We start from the raw sequence: 16,480 nt of genomic DNA, 5'->3' as shown, positions 1-16,480 counted from the left end.
CCTGCCAACTAACTGTCAGTGTGTTCCAGTACATTGTATGGTGATTGGAATGTAATCTTTTGTTTTACCAAATCTCTCCCATTCTTGCGTAAATTGTTTAATAGCAAATTTATGAAAAAAGACTGCGTGAGTTCCATAAGACTTGAAAATGTATTTCTTCTGCACTGCATTTCTCTCTCCCTCTTCATCTAACCCATTTTGATGTAGAAATGGTTTTGTATTTCTTAAACATTCAAGGTGCAGACAACTTGCAAAGCTGTCATTCATTGATTCCATGGCTGCAAGGATTTGATCCTTGTTTAAGAAAAATCAGCATAATCTGGATACAGCCAAGGAGATGATTTAAATGTGCAAATTATAGCAACTATGAGCAGAACGGATTGGAAGTTGCCATAAAAATCTTCCCTTTTTGTAGAGTTGAAAACAGGATTGATTAATTTTAAATATCAACACAGATTTTCAAACTATTTATATATGTGTGGGTAGTATAACTTAACAATTGGGGTGTTTTTTAATTAGATGATTTGTTTTTAGGCACATTTGTTTGTTCAAAGAGCGATTGCTGTAGCCCAAAATGTCCTCAAATTTCTGTCTTGATTATCATGAATTAAGTGTACACATTAAATGAGAACAAACTTGAAAATAAGATTGTTTAATGGATATGAAATTTTAGACCCCTACTGGTCTGAATGACTATAATAGTGAAAACACAGGATGTTTGAGATTTAAGCCAAATGTCTCCGGTATCTGAATCTTTTTCTCCATGGCTTAATATCTCTTATTAAAGGTCCAGTTGCCATATGGCAGAAATTTTCTCTCTGAGTATTGTACTGTATCTTTAAAAATATCTAGCTTTTTAATTCAGCATTATATTGCTTCTTTCCTCTGGCTTGTATGTGCACTTGAGACTTTTAATGTTCTTTAAAATGGGTAAAAGCAGTTCATAACCTGTACTGATTATTTAACTATGAAGTATTTACAGGTGAAATATGTTTGTATGTTTTATAGACCAGTTTTGTTTGCAGGAAAAATCATGATTACTCCGAAAGATAGTTTAAAAAATGTACTTTGTGTAGAATTCATTGATATTTTGATTGCAGTTGCAATTTTACTGGTCACTGCAAGTGAGACTGCACTTTTTTTCCCCCAAATAGTGCTTAAATAATGAAAATTTGTTGATAAGAATTCTCATATTTAACCCCTTTCACCTTAGTCAAGGTCAACAGTCCTGGGATTTGCATTTGAAGCTCCAAGGTTGTGGATGAAGATAGTGGAATAAGGCTGGTTTAATCTTCCTTGGTGGCCTATACACTGCACCTTTTGGCTTCCTGTGTAATTAATTTGAGATTCTAACAACAATGATGTTTGGAGTCTTGCTTTCAGTTCTATTAGGGCACATCTGGTGAGCACTTTAATATAGTAGCTGTTTTCAGATCTATGGAAGAGTAACTTTTGTGTTTTGTAATTTTAACTTCTCTGGTTATGTGGGATGTTTATATGCCAATAGACGCAGTTCCAACTAGCAGAAGCAACAAAATTATTTTGAGAATTAAATAGAAGTGATGTTTGATGGTCATCTTTGAGTCAGCAGCCTTGTGTAATTTAAAGTCTGGGGCGTGTCTGGACACTTTTGTGGTGTTGAGCATTTTAGACTTTTTGTAAACAATATTCTAAGGAAATTGGATAAAGTTGACCCCTTGATTTTTTTTCAGCCCAACTAATGACCTTCACTAATGCGAAGTAAGTTTTACATTTGTGAAAGGCTCTGCCATGCTGAATATCCATTGATAGTACTTTAATATTCAGCGATGTCTGAGGGTATTTTCAGATTTCTTAAAACATTTGGTATGGGGTAGAATACACATATTCTACCTGTGGCCCATTCCTGGTTAAATGCAGATTGCGCAGAGTTATAGTAATTAGATACTAGCTGGAATAAGTAGAAAAGTAAATTTTGCACAGTTTATTTCTTGCAGCTGTTTCTACATGCAGTGTGAATCTTAATGTATGTGAATCTTAAAATCTTTAACTATACAGATATTTTGCAGAGATTGCTTAAAATATTCGTACCTCCCAAAATTTTTTTGCAAATTTTATTTTTTTAATGAAGTGCTTGTACATTCATCCTATTTCAGTTGTGTTCAGGATGCATTTAATGTACCATATTGGTGGATTTTAATCTTGGGATTTTAATGTTAACAATTTGAGGTCTGAAAACCTCTTTGTGCTAGACTGTAGTATCATCCAATAGAAACTATACTTTTTAAAAAAAAACTCAAGTCTTAGGGGTATTTAATTGGGGGGCTACAAAATGAACTGTTGGTGACTAGTGGTTTTGGTTGGTTGGAATTTTTCTGCCCCACATCAGAAAGCCTCAGCATTGCATATACTTGCACACAATCTTTAATCCAAGGGCCAAATTGGGGGATAATTAAGGCACGGTAGTGTAGCGATTAGAGTAACGCCATTACAGAGCTAGCAGCCCGGGTTCAATTCCCACCGCTGTCTGTAAGGAGTTGGTACATTCTCCCCGTGTCTGCGTGGGTTTCCTCCGGGTGCTCCGGTTTCCTCCCACATTCCAAAGATGTACGGGTTAGGAAGTTGTGGGCATGTTATGTTGGCGACGGAAGCGTGGCGACACTTGCGGGCTGCCCGCAGAACACTCTATGCAAAAGATGCATTTCATTGTGTGTTTTGATGTACATGTGACTAATAAAGATATCTTATCTTAAAATTATTAAACAATAACTTTCAAGCCAGTACGTTTTAAGGTAAGATGTAAAGGGGGAAAACTCACTTCCTCACTGAGATAAGTGCTTAAAGCTAGGAATAGTATTTTTGTACTGGAGAGGGGAATTTTTCTTGCAAAGCATCTAATAAATCATAAAATATATTAGCAGTGGAAACTAGCTTAGAAACTTTAAGAATCAGAAAACCATGATTTTTTTTCTCTGTTTTGTTTTGCAGTTCAGTACCAAATGGAAATGATGAGAAGCTTGCGTCATGTTAACATTGACCACCTCCACGTTGGCTGGTATCAGTCAACTTACTATGGTTCTTTCGTCAGCCGAGCTCTATTGGATTCCCAGTTTAGTTACCAACATGCAATAGAAGAGTCTGTGGTCCTCATCTATGGTCAGTGACGCTTTCCTATTCATTTCTTCTCCGGCACTGTTTACCTGGCAGTGCTGCCTGGCAGCCCCTCTCAGTAAATACCAGCCCAGTGTCTGCCTCAGCCCCAGCAGCAGCTCAGTCTAGACAGGGTTTCCTTCTTTCTGTTTATTTTTCTTGCTATCAGAGCCCTGATGTGTACATTCTGGAATGCTGAAGTTGCTGCTTCATTTTTTTTCATTCCTCTTCCCCCTTGTTGATGGCGGGTGGAACGGGACCAGATGTCTAACAAAAACTGATTGCTTAAGTCTGGCTCAGTACGTGACCTTACAGTTATGACACATTTTGCCAGATTTCGCCTCTGACAGCCGCTCACAAAACATTGACTGTTCCTAGCACAAAGATTTTCTTCTTTCTGACCATTTAGTAGTGTTTCCTTTACTTGCTAAACCAGATGTTCTGTGCAGTATCATAGCTGTAGGTAAAACATCTTTATTGCCTTCCCCAAGCTCACTATTTGCCATAGCTGGCAGGCTGTTACAAAGTTTCCAACCGAGAAGTAAATGTTACATCCTGAATATCTGTCAGAAAAAATACTAATGAACACGATTAATCTTTGAGTAGGACAAAAATTGTTTCAGTATGTTAACAATCGGATTACAGTAGAAAAGCTGTTAAAATATACTTGTATTCATTGGAAATTCTATGTAATTTTTTAATATTCCCTCTCAAATTTTCCATTTGTATCACATTTTCAGTTCTATATATTTACATATGTAGAAGTTTATTTTGTCTGTCTCTTTTCAGTTTTCCATTTACTTGAAACTAATTTTGCATGCAAGTTTACTCGCATTTAATGTGGAAGTGAAATCTATGTATCTTGGAAGTATTAAAATAGAATTGCCAGTAAGCCCATCTACATTTTATCAAAAGAAACTTCATCTGATTTAGTGTCTTTCAAGTATAAAACTGAGATTACATGTAATAAATTAGTAATGAAATGAACATAAGCAGATTTATCCAATACATAAAGATTTATAATGTTGACCTTGGGTGTTTCATATCTAACTTAAATCTACACAGTGATTCCACAGGGCAGTGGAAGAGTGGACATGTGCCGGTACAATTTGTTGTGGAACAATAGAAGCAGTAGTTACATTGTACATTGAATACCCAAAAAAGGAAGCAAGAGTTCCCACATATTGTTCTTCAATACCTCCCTGTCAGTTCCTTGTCTGCCCCCATTTAGAGAATGGTCCAGATTTCTGATTGGACCAGAGACAAATTTGTTATTTAGAAAATAATAGTGGACATTATATTCCTGCTTGATATTTGGTAGTACCCAGCATTTCCTATCTTCTGGGGGCACTGATGTCTTATTCAAATATACCCTTGTCTGTCTGATTTAGTATGACTGAATATATCTTCAAGCTCTCTTTATTCTGCCCCAACAATGTGCCTCATACTGTCCTTAGAGAGAGGAAAAAAGCTTTCCATTTTTCTCCCATATGTAGATGCTTGAGAATCAGGTTTTCTTTACCAACTCATAGCTTTAATTCCCAAAGGAAGATTTTTTTTTCAGATGTATTTCAATTCATAATTCCAGAGAATTTCTGGAGTTTGACTTATCTGACTAAGAATATAAAATATTGCCCATGGATATTTAGTATTCTATTAGTAAGCCAAAACATCATATTCCATCAGTGCAAGAGCTCTCGGTATGGATAGAAGCTTATTTTTCCTTCCATACACAGGGGATTCACTGTATCAGGGTAAAGATTCCTTATTTGCAGCAGCAGGTCCACAGAAAAATGTCAGACCATTATATATGCTCTTTGTATGCGATATCCAAACAATATGACTTTTCTGCAGTGCATACACAACAGAGGCCAGTTTTAGATACAGCTCCAAATGCTTGTTTAAATAAAAAGTTTTCTTGCAGTTTGGCTGACTCTATACTATAGCTTTTTTAAAATACCTGCATTTGTTGGATCTTTTGTAAGTGGAAGAGTATGTCAATGTTGATCCAGTTTGATTTTCACAATGATATTTCTGCAGTGGAGTAGTATCATTTATCTGTCAAATGCAAGTGGTTTTAAGAATTAGGTTACTCTTTCTAACTTTGATGTTTCCAGATCCAATTAAAACCGCACAAGGTTCTCTTTCACTGAAGGCTTACAGACTGACTCCAAAATTAATGGAGGTTTGTAAAGAGAAAGATTTCACTCCTGAAGGGTAAGTTTGTCCACATGGAAAGGTTAAAGGAAATGCAAAACAATCTTGCACACAAAATCAATTTCACTGTCTTTTCTGGAGCCATCCTTGTTCAAGAACATTGAAATTCATCCAGAAATTGCAGTCAGAATTACTCGGTAGATAATTCAGTATGCTGGTGTTGACTATTTTAAAAGTGGATCTTAAACCATGCAATACATATGTATTAAAACATCTGTGAACTCAGTCTATGTATGCTGTAGTCATAGCATCTACTTTCTTAATTTATGGTTTGTGTTGATTTTTAGCTTTTTTTCTGCATCCTAATACAGTCTTGATTGGCGTCAGATTATACACAAAACAATTTAAATACCGTGGACATGCACACATACTAATTCAGTTCTCTGTTTTTCAAAGGTATGGCAAAGTTTGAAATGCTGGAATAACTTCCATTACCCAAGTCTTCAATTTCCATATTAGGATTTTGCAATACAGATGAAAGGTCTTTGACCTGAAATGTCAACTGTTTCTCTCTCCACAGATGCTGCCTGACCTGCTGAGTGTTTCCAGCATCTTCTGTTCTTATTTCAGATTTCCAAAGAAATCTGTGGATGCTGCAAATGTGATATGAAAACAGAAATTGCTGGAAATACTTTGCCAGTCAGGCAACATCTGTGGAGACGGAAAAATGCAGTTAATTTTTCAGGTCAATGACCTTTCAAAACCACAAAATGTGAGAAAATAATCATGTTTTAAGGTTCAGTGAAGGGGAAAGCGTGGAGACCAAAAGAAACTGATTCAAGTGGTGCCAGTTGAGAAATGGCAACGAAGCTCCATAATTGCAAATGATCTGTCTGGAGGAGATACAAGTGGAAGGAAATGATTGAGTGCAGAGGAGAAGAAAATATAACAATTTTGGTATTGTGAGATAGAGAACATGAGTAAATGTTGTCTCTCCTCATTACGAATTCATCAATTTCAGATAACCATCTATCCAGTTTGTATGCTGGCTATTGCAAGGATTCCCTTTTATTTCAGAACTACATTGTTCTATATCTCACAATTCCGGCATTGTTCTTGTTTCTCTCTCTCGCTCTTGCTCTCTCGCTCTCCTCTCATTTCATTCTCCTTTCTCAAGAAAGATAATCTGAAACAAGCCTTCATCACCCTCCTCAGCAGGTGGCAGCAGTTTCATCATGGTCTTTCTTAGACTCTACCCTATCACAAAAATTCCTCAACATAAACATGCTTATTTTCTAACTCTTTCCAGTTCTGATGAAAGGTCATCAGTTTGAAGCATGAACTGTTTCTGCCATCACAGATGCTGCTTTTTCTGCTGTGTATTCCCTGCATTTTGTGTTTTTATTTCAAAACATCTGTTATGCTGCTTTTGTTCTCACCTTGTGTCTTTACACACAAGTAACTTATTCTTTATCCCAATCTCAATTTATGTATCCAACTTCTCCCTCAATGCACTTATGCTAATTGCCTCAAGCACTTCACATGGAAATCTGTCCCATTTATCACATTGAGTGAAGACATTTTTCCTGACTGATTTATTGGATTGATTAGTGATCATCTTATATTTATGGCTCTAAGAAGTGAACACTTTCACATAAGGAAACATCATAATAAGCTATTCTGTTGAACCCAATTATAATTTTAAAAGACTTTAATCAAGTCACCTCATGTTTTTTTTAAAGAACTGGATCACAGCTGCTCAGTCATTTCTGAAGGATATACCATCTTTGTTCTGGTGTTAGTAATGTAATTTTTTTCCACTTTGCTTTTTCATTGTGCATTAAGCAATTTGCACATTTGCAAAAATTAAGACTACAGCTTTATTTCAGTTCTGGAAAGTGCTGTATTGTCAGAGGTGCAGTTTTTCAGAGAAGATATTAATTTAAGGCTATGCCTACTGATTCAAGTGGACGTAAAAGATCTTAAAGCACTAATTTGTGCGAGTTGAGAGGTGGCATTCCCAGTAATTTTCTTTTAATCAACATTGCTGAGATAGTTAATCAGATCATTATCAATTTAATGTTTGTGGGAACTTTTCTGCAAATTAGCTGCCCATTCCCTGCAGTATAACAGTAATCACCCTTTAATAAAGTACTTTGCAAAGGCAGCATGTAAATGCAGCTTTTTTTTATCTAATGCCTTTGTAGTCTTTTTGTATCTTTATAAATTTAACTTAAACTAACTTGCTTGAACTTAGCCAGAACTTAAATTGATGGTTATCAAGGTCAACAATAGCATTTGTTTGTAGAAATGTGAATCATTACACATACTTGTTGTGTATAATGTTGCTATTATCAAACAAAATGGCAAAACTACATGAGGTGGAACTTGTGGCGATTAACATGGGCACTCAAGTGGTCACTTAAGTAACCATTTATGTAATTTATATTTCATAATACATTGTTGTTTATGGACCTGGGCAAAACATTTAATCAGAGAGCCTATAGCAGTGGTTCCCAACATAACATGATAATCAAACCTTTAATAATATTGAGGCAATTTAATTAGAAATCTCGCAAAAAAAGGTGAAAGTAGTTAACAGCAGTAGTTAAAACACTGGCTTCCCTGCTGTAGAATTATTCTGTGTGGATATATAAACAGCATATTTTCTTTATGAATTTAATTGAATTGATAAGAAATCATAAATATATTGGTAGAGGGAAAATCAGTATTTTTTTAATTTCAGAAGGCATTTGGTAAGTTACGATTCAAGAGACTTAAAGGGGCATGATATTAAAGGGAATGAACTCTTCTGACTGAAAGATTTTGAAAGTCAAAGCAAGGAAACATTGAATATACACAAGATGCTAATTCAGAATCAGGTTTATTATCACTGTATGTATTGAAATTTGTTATTTTGTGGCAGCAGTACAGTGTAAGACATAAAGACATTAAAAATTACTATAAGTTACAAAGATAAATAAATATTACAAAAGAGGATTAACGACATGGGTTCATGGACTGTTCAGAAATCGAACAGCGGAGAGGAAGTAGCTGTTCCTGAAACGTTGAGTGTGGGTCTTTGGGCTTCTGTACCTCCTCCCCAATGGTAGTAATGTGAAGAGGGCATGTCCCGGGTGGTGAAGGTCCTTAATGATGGATGCTGCTTTCTTGAGGCGCCGCCTCTTGAAGATGTCCTCAATGGTGGGGAGGTTTGTGCTGTGATGGAGCTGGCTGAGCTTACAACCCTCTGCAGCCCCTTATAATCCTGCACATTGAAGCTTCCATATGCTCTCCACTGGATGCAATCTTACCGGCTATTCACTCAGCTTTGGAGCACCTAGACAACAGCAATACATGCGTCAGGCTGCTGTTTATCCATTACAGCTCAGCATTGAATACCATCACCCCCTCGGTACTAATCAACAAGCTTCAAAACCTGGGTCTCTGTACCTCCCTCTATGTACCTAAGTGAGATAGAGTGTATCTATCGCACTTTTGTAAGTCTTATCATTGCCATCTGAGATTCTGCCAACAACAGTGGTGACTTTAGCGAATTTATAGATCGAGTTTGAACTGTGCCTAGCCACACGGTCATGAGTGTAGAGAGAGTAGAGCAGTGGGCTAAGCATGCATCCTTGAGGTGCGCCTGTGTTGATTTTCAGTGAGGAGGAGGAGATGTTACTATCGATTTGCACTCCTGATAAGGAAGTCGAGGTTCCAGTTGCAGAGTATTGTCTGAGTTCCAGGCACATATTATTGGATGGATCTTAAAACCATGGAAAGGGGGTATCAGAGTTTTGGTAGAATGATGACGTGAATGAGAGGTTGCAGTTATGAATAAAAGCTCATTAAATTGGGTCTCTCCCTTCATGGAGGCCAATGAGAGGCAAATTGAGAGGTTGCACAATGAGATTATTTCCATTGTCTGGGGACCTGATAAAATGAACGTAGTCCATGATCATGTTGGAAATACAAAGCAGAAGTTAAACATTCTTTCCAGAATTGTTACTAAAATTTGTGCACTTTTGATCGGTTTGTCTGAGAAGACCCAAGTTTGCATGGGACAATATTTGTTTCTGTCAATGGAGGGAGCTCTTATGTTTTTCTAGCTCTCACAGGACCTCTGGTGTTTAAACCTTGGTAGTGCCACTGCTTAGAATCAGAATTGCTACTGCACAGGAGGCCATTCGGCCCATAGAGCTCTCTACCAGCTTTGAGCAGAGCAAATTATTTTCTCTCAAGATCCCTTCCAATTCCTGTTTGAAGGCATTGATTCTGAATCCACAGCCATTACAGGTAGTAAACTCCAGATCATAAATGCTCTCTGGATTTTTTTCACATTCCTCTTTGTACTTTTTGGCCAAAATTTTCAATCTGCATCCTAGTCCTTGAAATCATCAGCGAATGGTTGGGCTTTTATCCGTATAACTGATATAAACCACGATCTTGTATACCACCTCCAATCTCTCAACTCTTTTGCTCCAAAGAGGCAAACTCTTGTTTCGACAGTCCAACTTTTAACTCGATTCCTCACCCCTGGAATCATTCCAGCAGATCTTTCCTACACTCTCTCCAGGGTCTTCACAGCCTTTATCTGATCAGAGTTAGTAGCATAACGAGTAATTCATGAAGGTTCAACATGAACTTCCTGGCTTTTGCACATTGTTTCTATAGATAAAGCATATTATCCTTAAGCTTTACAACATGTTCTGCCACTTTCAAAGATTTATTTGCGTATACACCCATGTCTCTCTCTCTGTGCACACCTTAGAACCATGCCATATGTTCTTAATTGTTTCTCCTTATTCTTTCTGCCAGAGTGCATCTCTTTACACTATTCTGCTTTACATTTCATCTGTCTGTTATCTGTATATTCAGCCAGTCTTTCAGCCTTGCAGTCTTTGACTATCTTCCTCACTCTCTTGCATTGCAGGTTTTGTGTAGTCAGTAAATCTGAAAATATTACCCTACACATAATATGTTTAAGTCATATGTATTTTTTTTAAAAAAGTAGTGGTTCTGTCATTGACCCTGGAGACCCTGCAGTCTGCCACTTACCAGTCTGATTCTGTGCATGATGCCTTTTAAGCCAACTTCCAATCCTTGATGCTGCTGACCCTTTAAATCCATAGACATCAACGTTACCTGTCTTTGTGTGGGATTTTATCAAATGCTTTAAGAAAATCTATATAACAACATCCATTGCATTGCGTTCATCGGCCTCTTACATCAGCCCCCTATGTTACCACATTAAAAATTCAATCTGCTTTCTCAAGCACAATTTTACTTTAACAAATCCCTACTGACCGTATAGTAATTTGATCTTTTCTAAGTGCTTATCAATGTTTTCCCTGATTTTTGTTTTTTTTTAAATGTAGCTATAACTGTAGTTACCTGGCAATGCCTTTGCTTCCATTTTTGAATAAAAGGTGTTGCATTTGCCATTTTCCATTCCTCTGGCGCCTGGTGAGGTAAAAAACTTGTGCTAAGTCTTCTGCACACTCTGCCCCTATCCCCCCTCATCAACCCAGAGTGCATCCTATTAAAAAAAAGCAGATAACTTGTTTATTTAGAAGTACCGCCAGCCATGCTTGTACCTCCTTAGTAATTTATACCCCACCCATTGTCACAACTAGTTCCTACTGAGATTTTGGCACTACCCTCTTGGTATAGACTGATATTCAGTATTCATTTAGTATTTCACCTATACCTTCTGCCACTGTCACCTCCTTTATCCCAAGTTAGACCCATCCCTTCTCACTATCCACTACTTTACATGTTTATCAAACACTTTTGAATTTCTTTTCATATTAATTGCTTTTCTCTTCAAATACTCTTTCTCACTTGTCTTATTTTCTCCTTCATTTCCCTCTCAGCCTACTATATGTACTCAGCCTGGCTCTCTGGAATTATTCACCTCGTGTGTGCCATGCACTCTTTTTTTTCTTTCATCACCTTCTCTGTCTTCTTTGTTATCCAGGTAGCTCTGTCCCAGGTTATATAGAACGTAGAACAGTACAGCACAGGAACAGGCATTTTGGCCCATGATGTCTCTGCCGGCTATGATGCCAGTTTAAAGTGCAGACTGCCTGGACATGGTCTATATCCCTCAATTCCCTGCCTGTTCATGTGCCTGTCTAAATGCCTCTTCAGTGTTGCTATTGTATCTGCTTCCACCACTTCTCCTGACAGTGTGTTTCAGCACTGTGTGTATTAAAAATTTTTTTGCTGCATAAATCTCCTTTAAAAGTTCCTCCTCTCACCTTAAACCTATGCCCGCTAGTATTTGACATTTCAATCCTGGGAAGAAGACTCTACCCTGTCTATGCCCCATAATTTTATATATTTCTATTAGTTCGCCCCTCAGCCTCCCACACTCTAGTGAAAACTGTTCAAGTTTGTGTCCAACCTTTCACATGGCTGATAATGTCCAATCCAGGCCACATCTGTACCCTCTCTAAAGCCTCCATATTTTTCCTGTAATCCAGCAACCAGAACTGCACACAATACTCCAAGTATGGCCTAACCAAAGTTTTATGCAGCTGCATCATGACTTCCCAATTTTTATACTCAACACCCCAACCGTTAAAGGCGGCGTACGGCATGCTTGCCTTCACCCACCCGATAACTTGTGTGGCCACTTTCAGGGAGCTATGCACTTGCACCCCAAGATCCCTTTGAACATCAATGCTCCTCGAGGGTCCTGCCATTTGCTGCATACTTTCCTCTTACATTTGACCTGCCAAAGAGCAACACCTTACACTTGTCCAGATTAAACTCCATCTGCCATTTCTCTGCCCCCATTTTCATTTGGTGTATATCCTGCTGAACCCTTTGACAACCTTCCCCACTGTCCACAACTGTGCCACATTTTGTGTCATCTGCAAACTTACTAATCAGCCCACCTACATTTTTGTCCAAATAATTTATATTTGTATATCGCAAACAACAGAGGTCCCAACACTGATCCTTGCAGATCACCAGTGGTCACAGAACGACACCACTCTACCACTACCCTCTATGGGTCTTCTGTGGCCAAACCAAATTTGAATCCAATCTGCTGAATCATAGCGAGGCTGCTATAAATAGAACTTGGCTATCCTCCAGTTTAGAGGTTCTGCTTTAGGTTAAAGGTTTTACCCCTTTCCATTAATCAAGATTTAATGATCCAATGATCAGTGCTCTCTAATATTCTGCCACAGATGCTTGGACCAACAGTTTTTCCCAGAACCCAATCCAACAATGACTTCTTCCTCATTGGGCCAGAAATGTACCGACGAAGGTAGTTCATGCTAGCACATTTCAGAAAGTCTCCCACGATGTTACTCTTTCATGTTATTAGGGTAGTTAAAAGCTCCCAATATCACCACTTTACTGTCCTTACACATTTCTAATTTCCTTACAGATTTTCTCCTTGGTGTTCTCACTATTTTCTGGCCTGTTAAAATACCTAAACATGATAGCTTCCTTCTTGCTTAACTTTGTAAATGGTTTCTGTATGACTTCTCATTGACCTTTTCTCCTTTTAGCAATTAATCCTGCACATCTTTTTCATTCTTCCCCCCCCCCGAAACCATCTTTTCTGAAAACTCTGCATTGTGGAATATTAAGTGCCCAGTTCTGTCCTCTTAGCCATGTTTTAAGTTATCACCACTAAATTATATTCCCACATGGCTACTTGTATTTTCAGTCACCAACCTTATTCATCACACTTGGTGTGCTTGCACACAGGCATCCTAAGGTCATGTTTGTATTCCTCCTCGTCTCTTAGTCTACTCTCATTTGTACTATTTCCTTCCTATTAACATTAACGCTCCCATTGTGCACCTTGTTCCTCTCGACTGTTAATATAACTTGGTGCCCACCCCTGTCAATTCTTTTTAAATCCTCACCAGTGAACCTCCACAAGCAAGATGATATGCTTGCTAAATTTGCTGTTGGTACAAAGATAGGTTGAAAACTAAGTTGTGAAAAGGACAGCAGGCAACAAGATGATCTAGGTAGGTGGTCAAAGATGGTAGGTTTGCCACATGGTCAAAGATCTGGCAAATAGATCATAAAATGGAAAAATATAAAATGATTAATTTTTGCAAAAAAAAAGCATACTTCATTTATATAGTGCATTGGTGAAACCATCTCTGGAACAATGTACTTTGATCTTAACTGAGGAGGAATGTTAATGCCATGCAAGCAGTTAGAACAAGATTTACTAGACCAACACTAGGAGTGAGTGGGTTGCCTCATAAGGAAAAAATTGGACAGGCTCAGCTTGTATCTGCTGGACTTTAGAAGCATGAGAGGGAATTTGATTGAAACATATAAGATCCTGAATGGTCTTGACAGGTGGAAGTAGATGAGGATGTTTTCTCTTCTGGGAGAATCTATAAATGTAAAAGGTCACTCATCGAAGACAAAGGTGGGAGAATTTTTTTTCTTTGAGGGTCTTGAGTCTTAGGAACTCCCTCTTTCAAAGGGAGGTGGAAGCAAAGTCTTTGAATATTTTTAAGGCAGAGTTTGATAGATTCTTGATAAGCAAGAGGGTGAAAGGTTACCATGGGTGTTGAAGCCACAGTCATTCAGCCATGATTTTGTTGAATGCTCAGCGGGTCAAAGGCCTGAGCGGCCTCCTCATGCTTGTAATTAATGTTCATATCTGAAACCTTGAAATGTCTTGAAATCAAGAGGTATGCACATAGCCAGATCAAGATTTGTCATTTAAACAAGTGGTACAAATTGTAAATTCATGTAAACCAAAGTATTTCTTTTTTTAGACCCATTTACAATGTAAAAATAAGTAATTTTGAAGCTCCTCTACAGTTGTTGCTTGAGGACGAATCACCTTTATAAAGAAATGCAAAAGTACTGCCAATCTTAGTAATTCTCATGTGTCTCTATCAACTAGAATAAAGAAAGCACTCATTACTTCTGAGAATATGTTTGAAGAAGTGCCCATTATTATCAAGAATTCTCACCTTGTTAATGTTCTGCTGTGGGAACTAGAAGAAAAGTCAAGTGTGTCTGAAAAGCAGGAGCTCCTCAATCTGGCTAGTGGGTAAGTCTGCTTGCTTTAATATCATTGTTTTGTAAGTTTTTTTTAGTAAAGTAAGTGCTTCATAAGAATTGACAATTCATGCAGCAGTGGTGTTCCAGGAAAGTTAGAGATCAAGGGTTTAAGGAAGGTGAGAAACTTAAGTTAATTAGTATTAGTAAGAAAATAGTGCTGGAGAAATTAGTGGAACTGTTAGCTGATAAATCCCCAGGCCCTGATAATTTGCATCCCAGAGTACTGAAGGTGGTGGTTGTGAAAATACTGGAAGGATTGGTTATCAATTTTCAAAATTATGCAATAGTTTCTGCATTTTGGAGGGTGGCAAAAATACTATTCAGAAAATGATGTGGAGGGGGCTGGGAATGAAAACAGGGAAGCACAGACAGGTTAGCATAAAATTAGATATATAAACAGAAAATGCTGGAAACTCTCAGCATGTCGAGAGCAGCATCTTTTTGAAAAAGGAACAACAGAGTTAGCATTTCAGCTAGGAAACCCTTCATCAGAATTGGGGAAAGTGAGAAAACAAGTTAGCTTTAAATTGCAGAGAAGTTGGGGTCAAGAGCGGAATGAATAGGATGAAGGAATCTCTCTGATAGGGTGAGGTCAGGGCTGCAGAGGTGATTTCACTGTTTCCTGGGCCATCTGGTTGATTGATTAATGAGGGCAGTTAGAAAGAAAATATAAAAGGGCTGTGTAAAAGCTGTGAAATACAGATCTGAGCTGTTGCTGAGACCTGAAAACGCAGAGAATGCTGAAAATGACCAGCTCATCATTCCACTGTCTGTGGAGAGAGAAAAGCTGTGCTGATATTACAGATGGACAGCCAAACGTGAGAAGTAGGGAAAATGCTGGTGGCTATTATAAATGATGGGAGAACAGGACACTTCAACAAAGTATATGAATTTCTGAAAAATAAATTGTTTAACAAACTTACTGGAGTTTTTTTGATGATGTAACTGATAGATGTGGAAAAACCAGTAGATATGAAATACTTGGGGTTTTTGGAAAGCTAAGAATTTCTAACATTTCGAAATCCCACGTAAAAGGTTAACGCGCAAAATTAAAGTGCATAATATTGGCATAATGTATTGGTATGGATTGAAAGTTCGTCACCGCACAGAAAACAGTAAGTGGAAAGAAATGGATTATTTTTCATGGTGGCAGGCAGTGATTAGTACTGGTAACCTGCAGGTCAGTACTTGGGGCCTCAGCTATCCGTAACGCATATCAGTCTTTCTACAGTTGCAGACGACGTGAAATTGGGAGGTATTATGGACTGTGAAGAGGAATTCAAGAGGTTTCAAGGCAACTTAGACTGATGGCGTGTAGTGAGAAAATGACTGGCAAATGTAGTATAATGTGGATAAATATGAAGTTAACAACTTCAGTGGTAAAAACAGAAAGATGTCATGTTATTTAAATGGCATAGATTGGAAAGTGATGACATACAAAGAGACTTAAGTATTCTTGTACACAAATTACTGAAAGCAAAAAAAGCAGGTACAGCGAGCAGCTAAGAAGGGAAACGGTATGTTTGTCTTCTTTACAAGAGGATTTGAAAATAGGAGCAAGGATGTAGAGAATGAGTGGTTATAGTATCTGGTTCTTGGGGAAGAGATTTTGGACTGAGATGAGTAGAAGTTTCTTGACTTTGGTGTACGTGGAATTCGCTGCTTCAGAAGGTTGTGGGCCAAGTCGCTGAATATTTTTAAGAAGGAAATAGATAAATTTCTGGATGCAATAAGCATCAGGGGCTGTAGGGAGTAAACAGGAGTATGGTATTGAGATAGAAGATCAGCTGTGATTATACTAAATAGCAGAGCAGGCACTGAATGTCAAATGACCTACTCTGACTTCTGGTTTCTATATTTCAATGTTGGCTGTTTTTATATTTCTACCTGTATCTTTCCTGACCATTCTTGAAATTGTACATGGCTGTGTTTTAGGTAATCTATATTGTTCCCATCCTTTTACATCTGTACTTATTAATTGCAACCTAAATATTTTTGGGTCAAATTTTCTACTGAATCCAGTATTTTCATTCTTTACCTTTTCAATGGATCCATAATATTATTAGCATTGTGTAAATGATATTTATTAGATATGCTTTGCACCTTTGCTTTCCAAAGTACATAATTC

General features: G+C 37.7%; 1 protein-coding gene across 1 annotated transcript in view; it reads left to right on the top strand.

Moving 5' to 3' along the window:
• Positions 1 to 16,480, top strand: part of eif3hb (eukaryotic translation initiation factor 3, subunit H, b) — a 109,360-nt gene that overhangs the window by 70,678 nt on the left and 22,202 nt on the right. Inside the window, exons 3-5 of the mRNA XM_052023379.1 lie at positions 2,968 to 3,135; positions 5,247 to 5,346; positions 14,192 to 14,341. Of these exons, the coding sequence (XP_051879339.1) occupies positions 2,968 to 3,135; positions 5,247 to 5,346; positions 14,192 to 14,341 (418 nt within the window). The remainder of the gene's footprint in view (positions 1 to 2,967; positions 3,136 to 5,246; positions 5,347 to 14,191; positions 14,342 to 16,480) is intronic.

The sequence above is a fragment of the Pristis pectinata genome, chromosome 9 (assembly GCF_009764475.1).
Source record: "Pristis pectinata isolate sPriPec2 chromosome 9, sPriPec2.1.pri, whole genome shotgun sequence".
Taxonomy (NCBI): domain Eukaryota; kingdom Metazoa; phylum Chordata; class Chondrichthyes; order Rhinopristiformes; family Pristidae; genus Pristis; species Pristis pectinata.
This window is presented reverse-complemented; position numbering and strand designations above follow the sequence as displayed.